Below are 15692 nucleotides of genomic sequence, written 5' to 3' on the forward strand. Positions count from 1 at the left end.
GGTTTTTTGATTTTTTTGGGAGATTTTAAGTATTTTTGTATTTTTTTGGTATTTTTTCAGGTCGTTGGAGTACACGGACATCCGGAGCACTCCCTGCGCCGGGTACGTCCGTGTAGCTAGGTCCATGACCCTGTAACCAAGGTAAGTATTTTAGTATTGTTTCTGTGTCTTTTTGCAGTCGTTGGAGTAAAGGACAACGTCCGTTTACCCCAGGTGAGAGACATGACAATAAAGGTAAGTATTTTTGATGTTGTTATCATATGTTCTTTCTTTGATTTTGTTGTTGTTTTTTTACAGGTACTCGTGGGAAGACCAGGACCTCCGGGGCATCCCCTACGCCAGAGACGTCCGGATTCCCAGGTAAGTAGTAAGGTAAGTATTATTACCAGAAATGATGTGTATATTTTGGTACGGATGAGAGGTGGAACCAGGAGGGTCCCCAATGGGCGGAGCGCGAGCCGTGTGTGGACCAGAGGCACAGGCGGGTTAGGGTTGGGGTTGGGGTTGGGGTTAGGGTTAGAGTTAGGAGTTAGGGTTAGGTATAAAGAGAAGGAGAGATGGGTAGGTGTTAGGTGTAAAGAAAAGAGAGATGGGTAGGTTTTAGGAGTGAAAAAGGAGAGTGGTTAGGGTTAGGGTAAGGGGTGGGGGAAGGGCGATAAAAGAGTGTAAAAAAGAATATAAGAGGGGTGTGCACGGTCCGTCTATGGCCCAACGGGCTCGCACTCACGCCTCATTGAGGCCCCCCGGATGTCTAGTGCCCAATTTGGTCATCCACAGGCGTTCGGCGTGTCGCCGTTGGCCTGCACTCCATTTGGAGTCGTGCTGGATGACACAAACCCGGACAGAAGCCCACCCGTGCCGGAGGAAGTGTTGCACCAGGTGGGTGGTGGTGTTCTTCTGTCGAGTAATGTTGTGTCTATGTTGGTGGAAACGGGTGGCGATGGTGTTTCCCGTCTCCCCAACATACAGGGCGTGGCAACGCTGGCATCGGATGACGTAAACGCAGTTTTTTGTGCGTGCGTCCCCCCTGCATAGGGGCCGGAAGACCCTCCCGTTGTGGCGGTTAAGTAGCCACGGGATGTGTCTGAAGGGGACGCTGCTCCGAGTCGGGGGAGGATCTCTCGTGGAGGGGACCCGAGCCCTGACCAGCAGATCGCACAGGTTGGGATTCTTACGGTATGCTGACACCAAATAATGTTTTTGGAGCCTGCCACTATTATCCACAAAGTCTTTAAAGTTTTGTTTGACTCTTCTAGCTACCTGTACCGCCGCAGGTGAGAAGGTCGTGATCAGGGGGATCATGGACTCACCAGGGGGAGGCTTCTTGGGGTCCAAGAAGCACCTGAACTGTCTCCTGAGGAAGGATCTCGAATATCCCCTCTTCCTCAGGGCCGTGAACAGGGCTCCCGTGGCCGTGACGAAGTCCTCCCGCCTGGTGCAGATCCGGTGGAATCTTAGCAGCTGGGACTTGACCAGTCCCGCGTAGGTATGTCGGGGGTGGAAACTGGTCTTGTGGAGGAGGGCGTGGGTGTCAGTCTGTTTGAAATAAACCTTTATGTCCAGATTGTGAGTGGAGGGGAAGTCTGGACCTTTGTATGTGGTGGTGTCCAAGAAATCCACCGACATGGGGCTGGTGGTGGACTTGATAGTGATACTGGGGTTGTGAGTATTGAGGGTGTGGCGGAACACCTCAAACTCCTCTACGGAGTGGGCCCATACCCCCCAGATATCATCGAGGTACCGTAAGTAATGCAGGGGCTTGATCGGGCACGCTGCGAGGGCGGAGGTCTCCCATTCCGCCATAAAAATATTGGCGTATGCCGGGGCAAATTTCTTCCCCATGGCTGTCCCTTTAATCTGGAGGAAGAACTTCCCATTAAATTCGAAGTCGTTCCTCCTTAAATTTATGTCGAGCAGCTGCAGGAGTTCTTTGTCCGGCCTGCTAATGTCTCGATATTTGCCAAATATATTTTTTACGGCTTGGATGCCCTGTTCAATGTCTATGTTTGTGTATAAACTGTCTATATCAATTGTGAACAGAATGGCCTCTTGGGGAATGATCAGATTTTTAATTTTTTCTATAAAATCATATGTGTCTTTCAAATAACTATTGTGTTTGATGGAAAGTGGCGTTAAATAAAAATCAATAAATTCTGCCGTCCTGTAGGTTTCGCTCCCACAGTCGGAAACTATGGGCCTGCCCGGGGGTATGACATGGGGCTGGCTCCATTTGTGGGGTTCCTTGTGGATTTTGGGGAGTAAATAAAACCTACGAGGACGGGGATCCGATTCGCCCAGGAGGTAAGTAAACTGTTTATGATTGATGAATCTTTTATTTAATAAATTTTTAATGATTTTTTCCACCATAGGGATTGTGTCAAGATAAATGGGTGCGGCCAACGGGGAGTAGTAGGTGGTGTCGTTCAGTTGTCTGGTGCCCTCCCAGACATACTGAGACCTGTCAAAGATGACCACAGCGCTTCCTTTGTCTGCCGGTTTGATAACAATGTTATTGTTATTTTTCAGACTCTGAAGGGCCTCAGTTTCGTCACGCGTGAGGTTGGGCGTAATGGCGAGGGCGCAACCCGATAGGAGCGATGGATGCTCGTCCGCTAGGACCAGTGTGTGGACCTCTGGAGGTAGCAGACCGGGTGAGGGCTCCCACTCGGACCGGGCGGTGAAAGGTCGCGGACCGAGGGACCCTTGCTTTTCATAGAACACCGCGAGTTTGACACCCCTGTGGTATTCTTGTAAGTCAAACTTCATTTGGTGGTGCCACTCAGGACTAAGGTTGGTGGATGGGACGAACGTGAGGCCTTTATTGAGGAGGGAGCGCTGTGAGGAGGTAAGTGTGAAATGTTTTGCCAAATTTACAATGTTTTTGTTTGTGTTTGTGGTGGTGTTGTTTGTGCTTGTGTCACCCCCCCGACAGGTCGGGTTTTTGGGGATGCCATGTTTAAATGGTGAAGCCAGTGCTTCAGCATGTTTTTGGCCGTTTCCTCGGTCCAGTGAAGGTTGTCCCTCCCCGTAGCAAACTTCTCACTGGTGAGTGCCGGAATGAAATTATAGTTTTTTTGAATATAAGTATTAATTTTGTGGAGGTTATCTTTATGTTCCTGGGGCAGGGCTTCTGAGAAGTTAATGATGGGGATGGAAATGTCGGCGTTCGGGAACACCGTTTTGGCCACCTTTAGGGCCCTTTGGATTTGTTTAAAGGTGGTGGCCTTCGGGTTTTGTTCCTTGTTATTGAGGCCGAACGATAACACCACCATTTCCACTTCGACACTAATCTTTGTTTTTTCTAGGATGGCCTCTGCGTGGCGGAAGTTGGCACCTGGATAGCTGTCCATCTGAAGGTCCTGGAGACGGACAGGTGGAAGACGACTAATATTGGAGTCACCAATCACCAGGACCTTCTTATCCACAGACAGGTGCCAATCAACCAACTTGCGCGTGGTACTGATGTGTCTAGTGGGGCCCCTGCGCGGACTGATAGGTGTGGCTAATTGTGTCGTGTCTGTATCCTCTGTCGGCTGAGAGGCCGAAGCGACCGCTCTAGGCCCCTTCCGGATTCCCGAAAAAAATTGGGACCAGCTTGGACCCGCTTCGGGAACCGGCGTGCGTGGAGGAGGAGTGTCCACGAGGGGCACGTCCGGAAGAGGCGCGTCCGGGAGGGGCGCGTCCAGGAGGGAGGAAGTCGGCGAGGATGGTCCCGGTAGGCCAGAACCTAGTTGAGACCAACTGGGGGGCGTGTCAGGGGGCAGCTGGGACCACCCTGGAGGCCCCTCAGGGGATGACGCCGGCTGCTCAGGTAAGTAGTTGGAAGTGTCTGGTTGGCCAGACGTCCCCTGTGCATTGTCCGCCACATGGACTACAACTGATGTATTTTGTTCCCCAGGTGGCGGTGGCGCGTCCGAGACCGCAGGAGGGACCCTGACTTCGGTCTCGACCTGCGGATGCGGCCTGGGTGGCGGGACCAGGGGAGCCTCGACAATGGAGTTGTCGGGAGGACTGCTGCATGGCTCCTGGGGTCGTGTCATTCTCTGGGGCCTGGATGGTGCCGCAGCCAGAGAAGAAGGCGACAAAACCGGGAAGGGGACCGGGGTGACCGGTCCCCTAGGACCCGGAACCGGCTCCACCACAGGGGACCAGTCCCCGACCACAGGGTCGGTCATGGTGGACGCCGTGGCTCGCACAGGAGCGTGCAGGGTTGGAACCGGCAGGGGCAGCGGCAGCGGCAGCGGCAGCGGCGGCTGCACTACCTCCATCACCACTCGGGTGCTGGAAGGATCCAAGCGGACTGGTGACCCCGTCTGCTGGGATCGTGACGGACTACCCCCCTCGTCCACGCCACGAACGTCCACACAGATGGAGATCACCAGACCCTCAGCCAGCCGCAGTGTCTCGGTGGTCAACCTGCGTCCCAGGTGTGTCCTGGTCCAAGCTGAGGCCACCTGGAATGGTTCCTTCCAATTTTGCCCAATAAAAGTACCCAATTTGTTGATTTCCGTCTGCAGCGCTTTTTTATAATGTTCTCTTAGTATTTGTACAGTTTTTTGTGCCCAATTGTGTGCATTGTCTTTTATTAGGGCTTCTGTATCAGGGTTGGTGACCGCTGGCCTGATTCCGGTCGTCAAGGTGAGTTCCATATTAGTAATAGTTTTTGGTTGGATATCTCTATCCACATTATTTTGGTGGTGTATTATTTTAATGATGTTATAGATGATTTTAGCTTTGATGCTAAAATCACTATCCTGATTGTCAGGATGAATTTCCCTGGTGGGACGTGTTGTGTTTACATTCCTGTTTATATTCGGGCGTTGACCCCGTCCAAATCCAGGTTTGTCTGCTCTAAAAGTCCTCCTGGGATTGGGAGGCTCATAGTGTGCAGGTCGGAAATTAACCCTGTTTTTTTGGGGTCTATTATGTGCAGGATGTTGGAAATATTGAGGTTTGTATCCTCTGACAAAATTGTTTTTATTTTTTTGGAATGTGTTGTGTTGATTTTCCCACCGTGGGGCACCATAACGCTTGCCACGCCGGCCGCTGTTACTCCTGTCGCGAGAGGCGTTGCCCTGGCGACGTGTGTTGTTTGTGGAGTAAACATGGCGGCGTGTGTTGCGTGTGGGGTAATCGCGGCGACGTGCGTCGCGTGTAGGGTAGTCCCGGCGACGTGCGTCGCGTGTGGGGTAGTCCCGACCACGTACGTCACGTCTCTCACGCGATCGGTTGTCGTAGCGACGCGTGTCGCTGCGGAGGCGCGTCCGCTCGTCCTCCTCCTCTGCAGGATAGCCACGCAGCACCTCCGCGTAGCTCCTGCGAGGCGGTTGTTGACGACGGTCCGCAAAATGATAATCTTCGTCATCATAGCGGCCGTATTGAGGTTGAGGACGAGGGGGCGGGGTGATCTCGCGCCGCGATCGCTGTTTGCGTCCGCGAGGACGGACGAGGACCCATTCCTCGTCGTTCCACGCCGCCATTTTACGACAACCGAAAGTGATATTTAATGTAAAATGGATTTTGTGTATAAAAATATAATAGGAATGAAGGTAGGTAGGTAGAAAGAAAAAATAAATTGATAGAAAAGAAATAAAATAGAAAGACTCCGGCGCGTGTCAGTGACGTCACGTCAGCGCAAACCGGATGTCTTTCGAAAAAAACCACAGAAGAAGAAGACCAGCTTCTTCGAAGAAAAAAGAATATAAAGAAAATAAACAACTAAGGGCGGTGCTATGCAGCACGATAAAAGACTCCAAGGTAAGGAGTGGAATAAATTAAATTAAATAATTAAGGTGTAAAAACTGAACGTAAAAGAGCGAATTGTCGGCGGACTTTTCGCCTCGTGGGAAAAGTTCCGCACGGCCACAAACAAAAAGAGAGAGGGAGGGTAGAGGAAAGATAGTAAAAAGGTGAAAAATAATGTATGGCAAGTCTTATAAATGCAACGTTTCGGCACGAATGTGCCTTCTTCAGGCTGAGACTTGCTAAATGGAATATGAAATGAAAAAGTCGGCTAGTGTGCAATGAGAGCGATGTTGCTCGTTCGGTGGTTGGCTGTAGACTGAGGCTGATTGGCTGCTGAGAGTGAGGTGGAGTCGTAGCTGGCGAAAAATAAACAGAAAAGTTTTAAGCGATGCAAACTGCTCAGCTAAAATCATCCATGCAGCAATAATTGGCACCCAGTGACAGCATTGACCATGTGAATGGTATTTTATATTATTATTAATAGTGAATAAATAAATAAAATAAAATAAAATAAAATTAAATAGGCAAAAATAGGAAATAATAAGATAAAAATAAGGAAAATTCACTATTAATAGCACAATAAAACTGAGCCGAGGAAAACGGTAATTGTGACTCCAAACGGAGTTCAAACAAGTCCAAAGTATTTTTTTGGAGAAATTTTTAAAGGTTTTTTAGTATTTTTTTGTGTTTTTGTTAGGTTTTTTGATTTTTTTGGGAGATTTTAAGTATTTTTGTATTTTTTTGGTATTTTTTCAGGTCGTTGGAGTACACGGACATCCGGAGCACTCCCTGCGCCGGGTACGTCCGTGTAGCTAGGTCCATGACCCTGTAACCAAGGTAAGTATTTTAGTATTGTTTCTGTGTCTTTTTGCAGTCGTTGGAGTAAAGGACAACGTCCGTTTACCCCAGGTGAGAGACATGACAATAAAGGTAAGTATTTTTGATGTTGTTATCATATGTTCTTTCTTTGATTTTGTTGTTGTTTTTTTACAGGTACTCGTGGGAAGACCAGGACCTCCGGGGCATCCCCTACGCCAGAGACGTCCGGATTCCCAGGTAAGTAGTAAGGTAAGTATTATTACCAGAAATGATGTGTATATTTTGGTACGGATGAGAGGTGGAACCAGGAGGGTCCCCAATGGGCGGAGCGCGAGCCGTGTGTGGACCAGAGGCACAGGCGGGTTAGGGTTGGGGTTGGGGTTGGGGTTAGGGTTAGAGTTAGGAGTTAGGGTTAGGTATAAAGAGAAGGAGAGATGGGTAGGTGTTAGGTGTAAAGAAAAGAGAGATGGGTAGGTTTTAGGAGTGAAAAAGGAGAGTGGTTAGGGTTAGGGTAAGGGGTGGGGGAAGGGCGATAAAAGAGTGTAAAAAAGAATATAAGAGGGGTGTGCACGGTCCGTCTATGGCCCAACGGGCTCGCACTCACGCCTCATTGAGGCCCCCCGGATGTCTAGTGCCCAATTTGGTCATCCACAGGCGTTCGGCGTGTCGCCGTTGGCCTGCACTCCATTTGGAGTCGTGCTGGATGACACAAACCCGGACAGAAGCCCACCCGTGCCGGAGGAAGTGTTGCACCAGGTGGGTGGTGGTGTTCTTCTGTCGAGTAATGTTGTGTCTATGTTGGTGGAAACGGGTGGCGATGGTGTTTCCCGTCTCCCCAACATACAGGGCGTGGCAACGCTGGCATCGGATGACGTAAACGCAGTTTTTTGTGCGTGCGTCCCCCCTGCATAGGGGCCGGAAGACCCTCCCGTTGTGGCGGTTAAGTAGCCACGGGATGTGTCTGAAGGGGACGCTGCTCCGAGTCGGGGGAGGATCTCTCGTGGAGGGGACCCGAGCCCTGACCAGCAGATCGCACAGGTTGGGATTCTTACGGTATGCTGACACCAAATAATGTTTTTGGAGCCTGCCACTATTATCCACAAAGTCTTTAAAGTTTTGTTTGACTCTTCTAGCTACCTGTACCGCCGCAGGTGAGAAGGTCGTGATCAGGGGGATCATGGACTCACCAGGGGGAGGCTTCTTGGGGTCCAAGAAGCACCTGAACTGTCTCCTGAGGAAGGATCTCGAATATCCCCTCTTCCTCAGGGCCGTGAACAGGGCTCCCGTGGCCGTGACGAAGTCCTCCCGCCTGGTGCAGATCCGGTGGAATCTTAGCAGCTGGGACTTGACCAGTCCCGCGTAGGTATGTCGGGGGTGGAAACTGGTCTTGTGGAGGAGGGCGTGGGTGTCAGTCTGTTTGAAATAAACCTTTATGTCCAGATTGTGAGTGGAGGGGAAGTCTGGACCTTTGTATGTGGTGGTGTCCAAGAAATCCACCGACATGGGGCTGGTGGTGGACTTGATAGTGATACTGGGGTTGTGAGTATTGAGGGTGTGGCGGAACACCTCAAACTCCTCTACGGAGTGGGCCCATACCCCCCAGATATCATCGAGGTACCGTAAGTAATGCAGGGGCTTGATCGGGCACGCTGCGAGGGCGGAGGTCTCCCATTCCGCCATAAAAATATTGGCGTATGCCGGGGCAAATTTCTTCCCCATGGCTGTCCCTTTAATCTGGAGGAAGAACTTCCCATTAAATTCGAAGTCGTTCCTCCTTAAATTTATGTCGAGCAGCTGCAGGAGTTCTTTGTCCGGCCTGCTAATGTCTCGATATTTGCCAAATATATTTTTTACGGCTTGGATGCCCTGTTCAATGTCTATGTTTGTGTATAAACTGTCTATATCAATTGTGAACAGAATGGCCTCTTGGGGAATGATCAGATTTTTAATTTTTTCTATAAAATCATATGTGTCTTTCAAATAACTATTGTGTTTGATGGAAAGTGGCGTTAAATAAAAATCAATAAATTCTGCCGTCCTGTAGGTTTCGCTCCCACAGTCGGAAACTATGGGCCTGCCCGGGGGTATGACATGGGGCTGGCTCCATTTGTGGGGTTCCTTGTGGATTTTGGGGAGTAAATAAAACCTACGAGGACGGGGATCCGATTCGCCCAGGAGGTAAGTAAACTGTTTATGATTGATGAATCTTTTATTTAATAAATTTTTAATGATTTTTTCCACCATAGGGATTGTGTCAAGATAAATGGGTGCGGCCAACGGGGAGTAGTAGGTGGTGTCGTTCAGTTGTCTGGTGCCCTCCCAGACATACTGAGACCTGTCAAAGATGACCACAGCGCTTCCTTTGTCTGCCGGTTTGATAACAATGTTATTGTTATTTTTCAGACTCTGAAGGGCCTCAGTTTCGTCACGCGTGAGGTTGGGCGTAATGGCGAGGGCGCAACCCGATAGGAGCGATGGATGCTCGTCCGCTAGGACCAGTGTGTGGACCTCTGGAGGTAGCAGACCGGGTGAGGGCTCCCACTCGGACCGGGCGGTGAAAGGTCGCGGACCGAGGGACCCTTGCTTTTCATAGAACACCGCGAGTTTGACACCCCTGTGGTATTCTTGTAAGTCAAACTTCATTTGGTGGTGCCACTCAGGACTAAGGTTGGTGGATGGGACGAACGTGAGGCCTTTATTGAGGAGGGAGCGCTGTGAGGAGGTAAGTGTGAAATGTTTTGCCAAATTTACAATGTTTTTGTTTGTGTTTGTGGTGGTGTTGTTTGTGCTTGTGTCACCCCCCCGACAGGTCGGGTTTTTGGGGATGCCATGTTTAAATGGTGAAGCCAGTGCTTCAGCATGTTTTTGGCCGTTTCCTCGGTCCAGTGAAGGTTGTCCCTCCCCGTAGCAAACTTCTCACTGGTGAGTGCCGGAATGAAATTATAGTTTTTTTGAATATAAGTATTAATTTTGTGGAGGTTATCTTTATGTTCCTGGGGCAGGGCTTCTGAGAAGTTAATGATGGGGATGGAAATGTCGGCGTTCGGGAACACCGTTTTGGCCACCTTTAGGGCCCTTTGGATTTGTTTAAAGGTGGTGGCCTTCGGGTTTTGTTCCTTGTTATTGAGGCCGAACGATAACACCACCATTTCCACTTCGACACTAATCTTTGTTTTTTCTAGGATGGCCTCTGCGTGGCGGAAGTTGGCACCTGGATAGCTGTCCATCTGAAGGTCCTGGAGACGGACAGGTGGAAGACGACTAATATTGGAGTCACCAATCACCAGGACCTTCTTATCCACAGACAGGTGCCAATCAACCAACTTGCGCGTGGTACTGATGTGTCTAGTGGGGCCCCTGCGCGGACTGATAGGTGTGGCTAATTGTGTCGTGTCTGTATCCTCTGTCGGCTGAGAGGCCGAAGCGACCGCTCTAGGCCCCTTCCGGATTCCCGAAAAAAATTGGGACCAGCTTGGACCCGCTTCGGGAACCGGCGTGCGTGGAGGAGGAGTGTCCACGAGGGGCACGTCCGGAAGAGGCGCGTCCGGGAGGGGCGCGTCCAGGAGGGAGGAAGTCGGCGAGGATGGTCCCGGTAGGCCAGAACCTAGTTGAGACCAACTGGGGGGCGTGTCAGGGGGCAGCTGGGACCACCCTGGAGGCCCCTCAGGGGATGACGCCGGCTGCTCAGGTAAGTAGTTGGAAGTGTCTGGTTGGCCAGACGTCCCCTGTGCATTGTCCGCCACATGGACTACAACTGATGTATTTTGTTCCCCAGGTGGCGGTGGCGCGTCCGAGACCGCAGGAGGGACCCTGACTTCGGTCTCGACCTGCGGATGCGGCCTGGGTGGCGGGACCAGGGGAGCCTCGACAATGGAGTTGTCGGGAGGACTGCTGCATGGCTCCTGGGGTCGTGTCATTCTCTGGGGCCTGGATGGTGCCGCAGCCAGAGAAGAAGGCGACAAAACCGGGAAGGGGACCGGGGTGACCGGTCCCCTAGGACCCGGAACCGGCTCCACCACAGGGGACCAGTCCCCGACCACAGGGTCGGTCATGGTGGACGCCGTGGCTCGCACAGGAGCGTGCAGGGTTGGAACCGGCAGGGGCAGCGGCAGCGGCAGCGGCAGCGGCGGCTGCACTACCTCCATCACCACTCGGGTGCTGGAAGGATCCAAGCGGACTGGTGACCCCGTCTGCTGGGATCGTGACGGACTACCCCCCTCGTCCACGCCACGAACGTCCACACAGATGGAGATCACCAGACCCTCAGCCAGCCGCAGTGTCTCGGTGGTCAACCTGCGTCCCAGGTGTGTCCTGGTCCAAGCTGAGGCCACCTGGAATGGTTCCTTCCAATTTTGCCCAATAAAAGTACCCAATTTGTTGATTTCCGTCTGCAGCGCTTTTTTATAATGTTCTCTTAGTATTTGTACAGTTTTTTGTGCCCAATTGTGTGCATTGTCTTTTATTAGGGCTTCTGTATCAGGGTTGGTGACCGCTGGCCTGATTCCGGTCGTCAAGGTGAGTTCCATATTAGTAATAGTTTTTGGTTGGATATCTCTATCCACATTATTTTGGTGGTGTATTATTTTAATGATGTTATAGATGATTTTAGCTTTGATGCTAAAATCACTATCCTGATTGTCAGGATGAATTTCCCTGGTGGGACGTGTTGTGTTTACATTCCTGTTTATATTCGGGCGTTGACCCCGTCCAAATCCAGGTTTGTCTGCTCTAAAAGTCCTCCTGGGATTGGGAGGCTCATAGTGTGCAGGTCGGAAATTAACCCTGTTTTTTTGGGGTCTATTATGTGCAGGATGTTGGAAATATTGAGGTTTGTATCCTCTGACAAAATTGTTTTTATTTTTTTGGAATGTGTTGTGTTGATTTTCCCACCGTGGGGCACCATAACGCTTGCCACGCCGGCCGCTGTTACTCCTGTCGCGAGAGGCGTTGCCCTGGCGACGTGTGTTGTTTGTGGAGTAAACATGGCGGCGTGTGTTGCGTGTGGGGTAATCGCGGCGACGTGCGTCGCGTGTAGGGTAGTCCCGGCGACGTGCGTCGCGTGTGGGGTAGTCCCGACCACGTACGTCACGTCTCTCACGCGATCGGTTGTCGTAGCGACGCGTGTCGCTGCGGAGGCGCGTCCGCTCGTCCTCCTCCTCTGCAGGATAGCCACGCAGCACCTCCGCGTAGCTCCTGCGAGGCGGTTGTTGACGACGGTCCGCAAAATGATAATCTTCGTCATCATAGCGGCCGTATTGAGGTTGAGGACGAGGGGGCGGGGTGATCTCGCGCCGCGATCGCTGTTTGCGTCCGCGAGGACGGACGAGGACCCATTCCTCGTCGTTCCACGCCGCCATTTTACGACAACCGAAAGTGATATTTAATGTAAAATGGATTTTGTGTATAAAAATATAATAGGAATGAAGGTAGGTAGGTAGAAAGAAAAAATAAATTGATAGAAAAGAAATAAAATAGAAAGACTCCGGCGCGTGTCAGTGACGTCACGTCAGCGCAAACCGGATGTCTTTCGAAAAAAACCACAGAAGAAGAAGACCAGCTTCTTCGAAGAAAAAAGAATATAAAGAAAATAAACAACTAAGGGCGGTGCTATGCAGCACGATAAAAGACTCCAAGGTAAGGAGTGGAATAAATTAAATTAAATAATTAAGGTGTAAAAACTGAACGTAAAAGAGCGAATTGTCGGCGGACTTTTCGCCTCGTGGGAAAAGTTCCGCACGGCCACAAACAAAAAGAGAGAGGGAGGGTAGAGGAAAGATAGTAAAAAGGTGAAAAATAATGTATGGCAAGTCTTATAAATGCAACGTTTCGGCACGAATGTGCCTTCTTCAGGCTGAGACTTGCTAAATGGAATATGAAATGAAAAAGTCGGCTAGTGTGCAATGAGAGCGATGTTGCTCGTTCGGTGGTTGGCTGTAGACTGAGGCTGATTGGCTGCTGAGAGTGAGGTGGAGTCGTAGCTGGCGAAAAATAAACAGAAAAGTTTTAAGCGATGCAAACTGCTCAGCTAAAATCATCCATGCAGCAATAATTGGCACCCAGTGACAGCATTGACCATGTGAATGGTATTTTATATTATTATTAATAGTGAATAAATAAATAAAATAAAATAAAATAAAATTAAATAGGCAAAAATAGGAAATAATAAGATAAAAATAAGGAAAATTCACTATTAATAGCACAATAAAACTGAGCCGAGGAAAACGGTAATTGTGACTCCAAACGGAGTTCAAACAAGTCCAAAGTATTTTTTTGGAGAAATTTTTAAAGGTTTTTTAGTATTTTTTTGTGTTTTTGTTAGGTTTTTTGATTTTTTTGGGAGATTTTAAGTATTTTTGTATTTTTTTGGTATTTTTTCAGGTCGTTGGAGTACACGGACATCCGGAGCACTCCCTGCGCCGGGTACGTCCGTGTAGCTAGGTCCATGACCCTGTAACCAAGGTAAGTATTTTAGTATTGTTTCTGTGTCTTTTTGCAGTCGTTGGAGTAAAGGACAACGTCCGTTTACCCCAGGTGAGAGACATGACAATAAAGGTAAGTATTTTTGATGTTGTTATCATATGTTCTTTCTTTGATTTTGTTGTTGTTTTTTTACAGGTACTCGTGGGAAGACCAGGACCTCCGGGGCATCCCCTACGCCAGAGACGTCCGGATTCCCAGGTAAGTAGTAAGGTAAGTATTATTACCAGAAATGATGTGTATATTTTGGTACGGATGAGAGGTGGAACCAGGAGGGTCCCCAATGGGCGGAGCGCGAGCCGTGTGTGGACCAGAGGCACAGGCGGGTTAGGGTTGGGGTTGGGGTTGGGGTTAGGGTTAGAGTTAGGAGTTAGGGTTAGGTATAAAGAGAAGGAGAGATGGGTAGGTGTTAGGTGTAAAGAAAAGAGAGATGGGTAGGTTTTAGGAGTGAAAAAGGAGAGTGGTTAGGGTTAGGGTAAGGGGTGGGGGAAGGGCGATAAAAGAGTGTAAAAAAGAATATAAGAGGGGTGTGCACGGTCCGTCTATGGCCCAACGGGCTCGCACTCACGCCTCATTGAGGCCCCCCGGATGTCTAGTGCCCAATTTGGTCATCCACAGGCGTTCGGCGTGTCGCCGTTGGCCTGCACTCCATTTGGAGTCGTGCTGGATGACACAAACCCGGACAGAAGCCCACCCGTGCCGGAGGAAGTGTTGCACCAGGTGGGTGGTGGTGTTCTTCTGTCGAGTAATGTTGTGTCTATGTTGGTGGAAACGGGTGGCGATGGTGTTTCCCGTCTCCCCAACATACAGGGCGTGGCAACGCTGGCATCGGATGACGTAAACGCAGTTTTTTGTGCGTGCGTCCCCCCTGCATAGGGGCCGGAAGACCCTCCCGTTGTGGCGGTTAAGTAGCCACGGGATGTGTCTGAAGGGGACGCTGCTCCGAGTCGGGGGAGGATCTCTCGTGGAGGGGACCCGAGCCCTGACCAGCAGATCGCACAGGTTGGGATTCTTACGGTATGCTGACACCAAATAATGTTTTTGGAGCCTGCCACTATTATCCACAAAGTCTTTAAAGTTTTGTTTGACTCTTCTAGCTACCTGTACCGCCGCAGGTGAGAAGGTCGTGATCAGGGGGATCATGGACTCACCAGGGGGAGGCTTCTTGGGGTCCAAGAAGCACCTGAACTGTCTCCTGAGGAAGGATCTCGAATATCCCCTCTTCCTCAGGGCCGTGAACAGGGCTCCCGTGGCCGTGACGAAGTCCTCCCGCCTGGTGCAGATCCGGTGGAATCTTAGCAGCTGGGACTTGACCAGTCCCGCGTAGGTATGTCGGGGGTGGAAACTGGTCTTGTGGAGGAGGGCGTGGGTGTCAGTCTGTTTGAAATAAACCTTTATGTCCAGATTGTGAGTGGAGGGGAAGTCTGGACCTTTGTATGTGGTGGTGTCCAAGAAATCCACCGACATGGGGCTGGTGGTGGACTTGATAGTGATACTGGGGTTGTGAGTATTGAGGGTGTGGCGGAACACCTCAAACTCCTCTACGGAGTGGGCCCATACCCCCCAGATATCATCGAGGTACCGTAAGTAATGCAGGGGCTTGATCGGGCACGCTGCGAGGGCGGAGGTCTCCCATTCCGCCATAAAAATATTGGCGTATGCCGGGGCAAATTTCTTCCCCATGGCTGTCCCTTTAATCTGGAGGAAGAACTTCCCATTAAATTCGAAGTCGTTCCTCCTTAAATTTATGTCGAGCAGCTGCAGGAGTTCTTTGTCCGGCCTGCTAATGTCTCGATATTTGCCAAATATATTTTTTACGGCTTGGATGCCCTGTTCAATGTCTATGTTTGTGTATAAACTGTCTATATCAATTGTGAACAGAATGGCCTCTTGGGGAATGATCAGATTTTTAATTTTTTCTATAAAATCATATGTGTCTTTCAAATAACTATTGTGTTTGATGGAAAGTGGCGTTAAATAAAAATCAATAAATTCTGCCGTCCTGTAGGTTTCGCTCCCACAGTCGGAAACTATGGGCCTGCCCGGGGGTATGACATGGGGCTGGCTCCATTTGTGGGGTTCCTTGTGGATTTTGGGGAGTAAATAAAACCTACGAGGACGGGGATCCGATTCGCCCAGGAGGTAAGTAAACTGTTTATGATTGATGAATCTTTTATTTAATAAATTTTTAATGATTTTTTCCACCATAGGGATTGTGTCAAGATAAATGGGTGCGGCCAACGGGGAGTAGTAGGTGGTGTCGTTCAGTTGTCTGGTGCCCTCCCAGACATACTGAGACCTGTCAAAGATGACCACAGCGCTTCCTTTGTCTGCCGGTTTGATAACAATGTTATTGTTATTTTTCAGACTCTGAAGGGCCTCAGTTTCGTCACGCGTGAGGTTGGGCGTAATGGCGAGGGCGCAACCCGATAGGAGCGATGGATGCTCGTCCGCTAGGACCAGTGTGTGGACCTCTGGAGGTAGCAGACCGGGTGAGGGCTCCCACTCGGACCGGGCGGTGAAAGGTCGCGGACCGAGGGACCCTTGCTTTTCATAGAACACCGCGAGTTTGACACCCCTGTGGTATTCTTGTAAGTCAAACTTCATTTGGTGGTGCCACTCAGGACTAAGGTTGGTGGATGGGACGAACG

At 50.2% G+C, this 15692-nt stretch overlaps 2 protein-coding genes across 2 annotated transcripts; both read left to right on the forward strand.

Moving 5' to 3' along the window:
- The first annotated feature begins 706 nt into the window (after window positions 1-706).
- LOC133552434 (putative per-hexamer repeat protein 5) lies at window positions 707-4530 on the forward strand. Its single transcript, XM_061899625.1, has 3 exons — window positions 707-3216; window positions 3306-3811; window positions 3899-4530. The coding sequence occupies exon 3, from the start codon at window positions 3994-3996 to the stop codon at window positions 4528-4530; it is 537 nt and encodes a 178-aa protein (XP_061755609.1). The 5' UTR covers window positions 707-3216; window positions 3306-3811; window positions 3899-3993.
- Window positions 4531-7146: 2616 nt separating this feature from the next.
- Window positions 7147-10971, forward strand: LOC133552435 (putative per-hexamer repeat protein 5). Its single transcript, XM_061899627.1, has 3 exons — window positions 7147-9657; window positions 9747-10252; window positions 10340-10971. The coding sequence occupies exon 3, from the start codon at window positions 10435-10437 to the stop codon at window positions 10969-10971; it is 537 nt and encodes a 178-aa protein (XP_061755611.1). The 5' UTR covers window positions 7147-9657; window positions 9747-10252; window positions 10340-10434.
- The last annotated feature ends 4721 nt before the right edge of the window (window positions 10972-15692 follow it).

This window comes from Nerophis ophidion, linkage group LG05 (genome assembly GCF_033978795.1).
Source record: "Nerophis ophidion isolate RoL-2023_Sa linkage group LG05, RoL_Noph_v1.0, whole genome shotgun sequence".
Lineage (NCBI taxonomy): Eukaryota > Metazoa > Chordata > Actinopteri > Syngnathiformes > Syngnathidae > Nerophis > Nerophis ophidion.

Coding starts and splice junctions, on each gene's coding strand:
- LOC133552434 (XM_061899625.1), top strand. CDS start 3,994: ATGGAGTTGTCGGGAGGACTGCTGCATGGCTCCTGGGGTCGTGTCATT.
- LOC133552435 (XM_061899627.1), top strand. CDS start 10,435: ATGGAGTTGTCGGGAGGACTGCTGCATGGCTCCTGGGGTCGTGTCATT.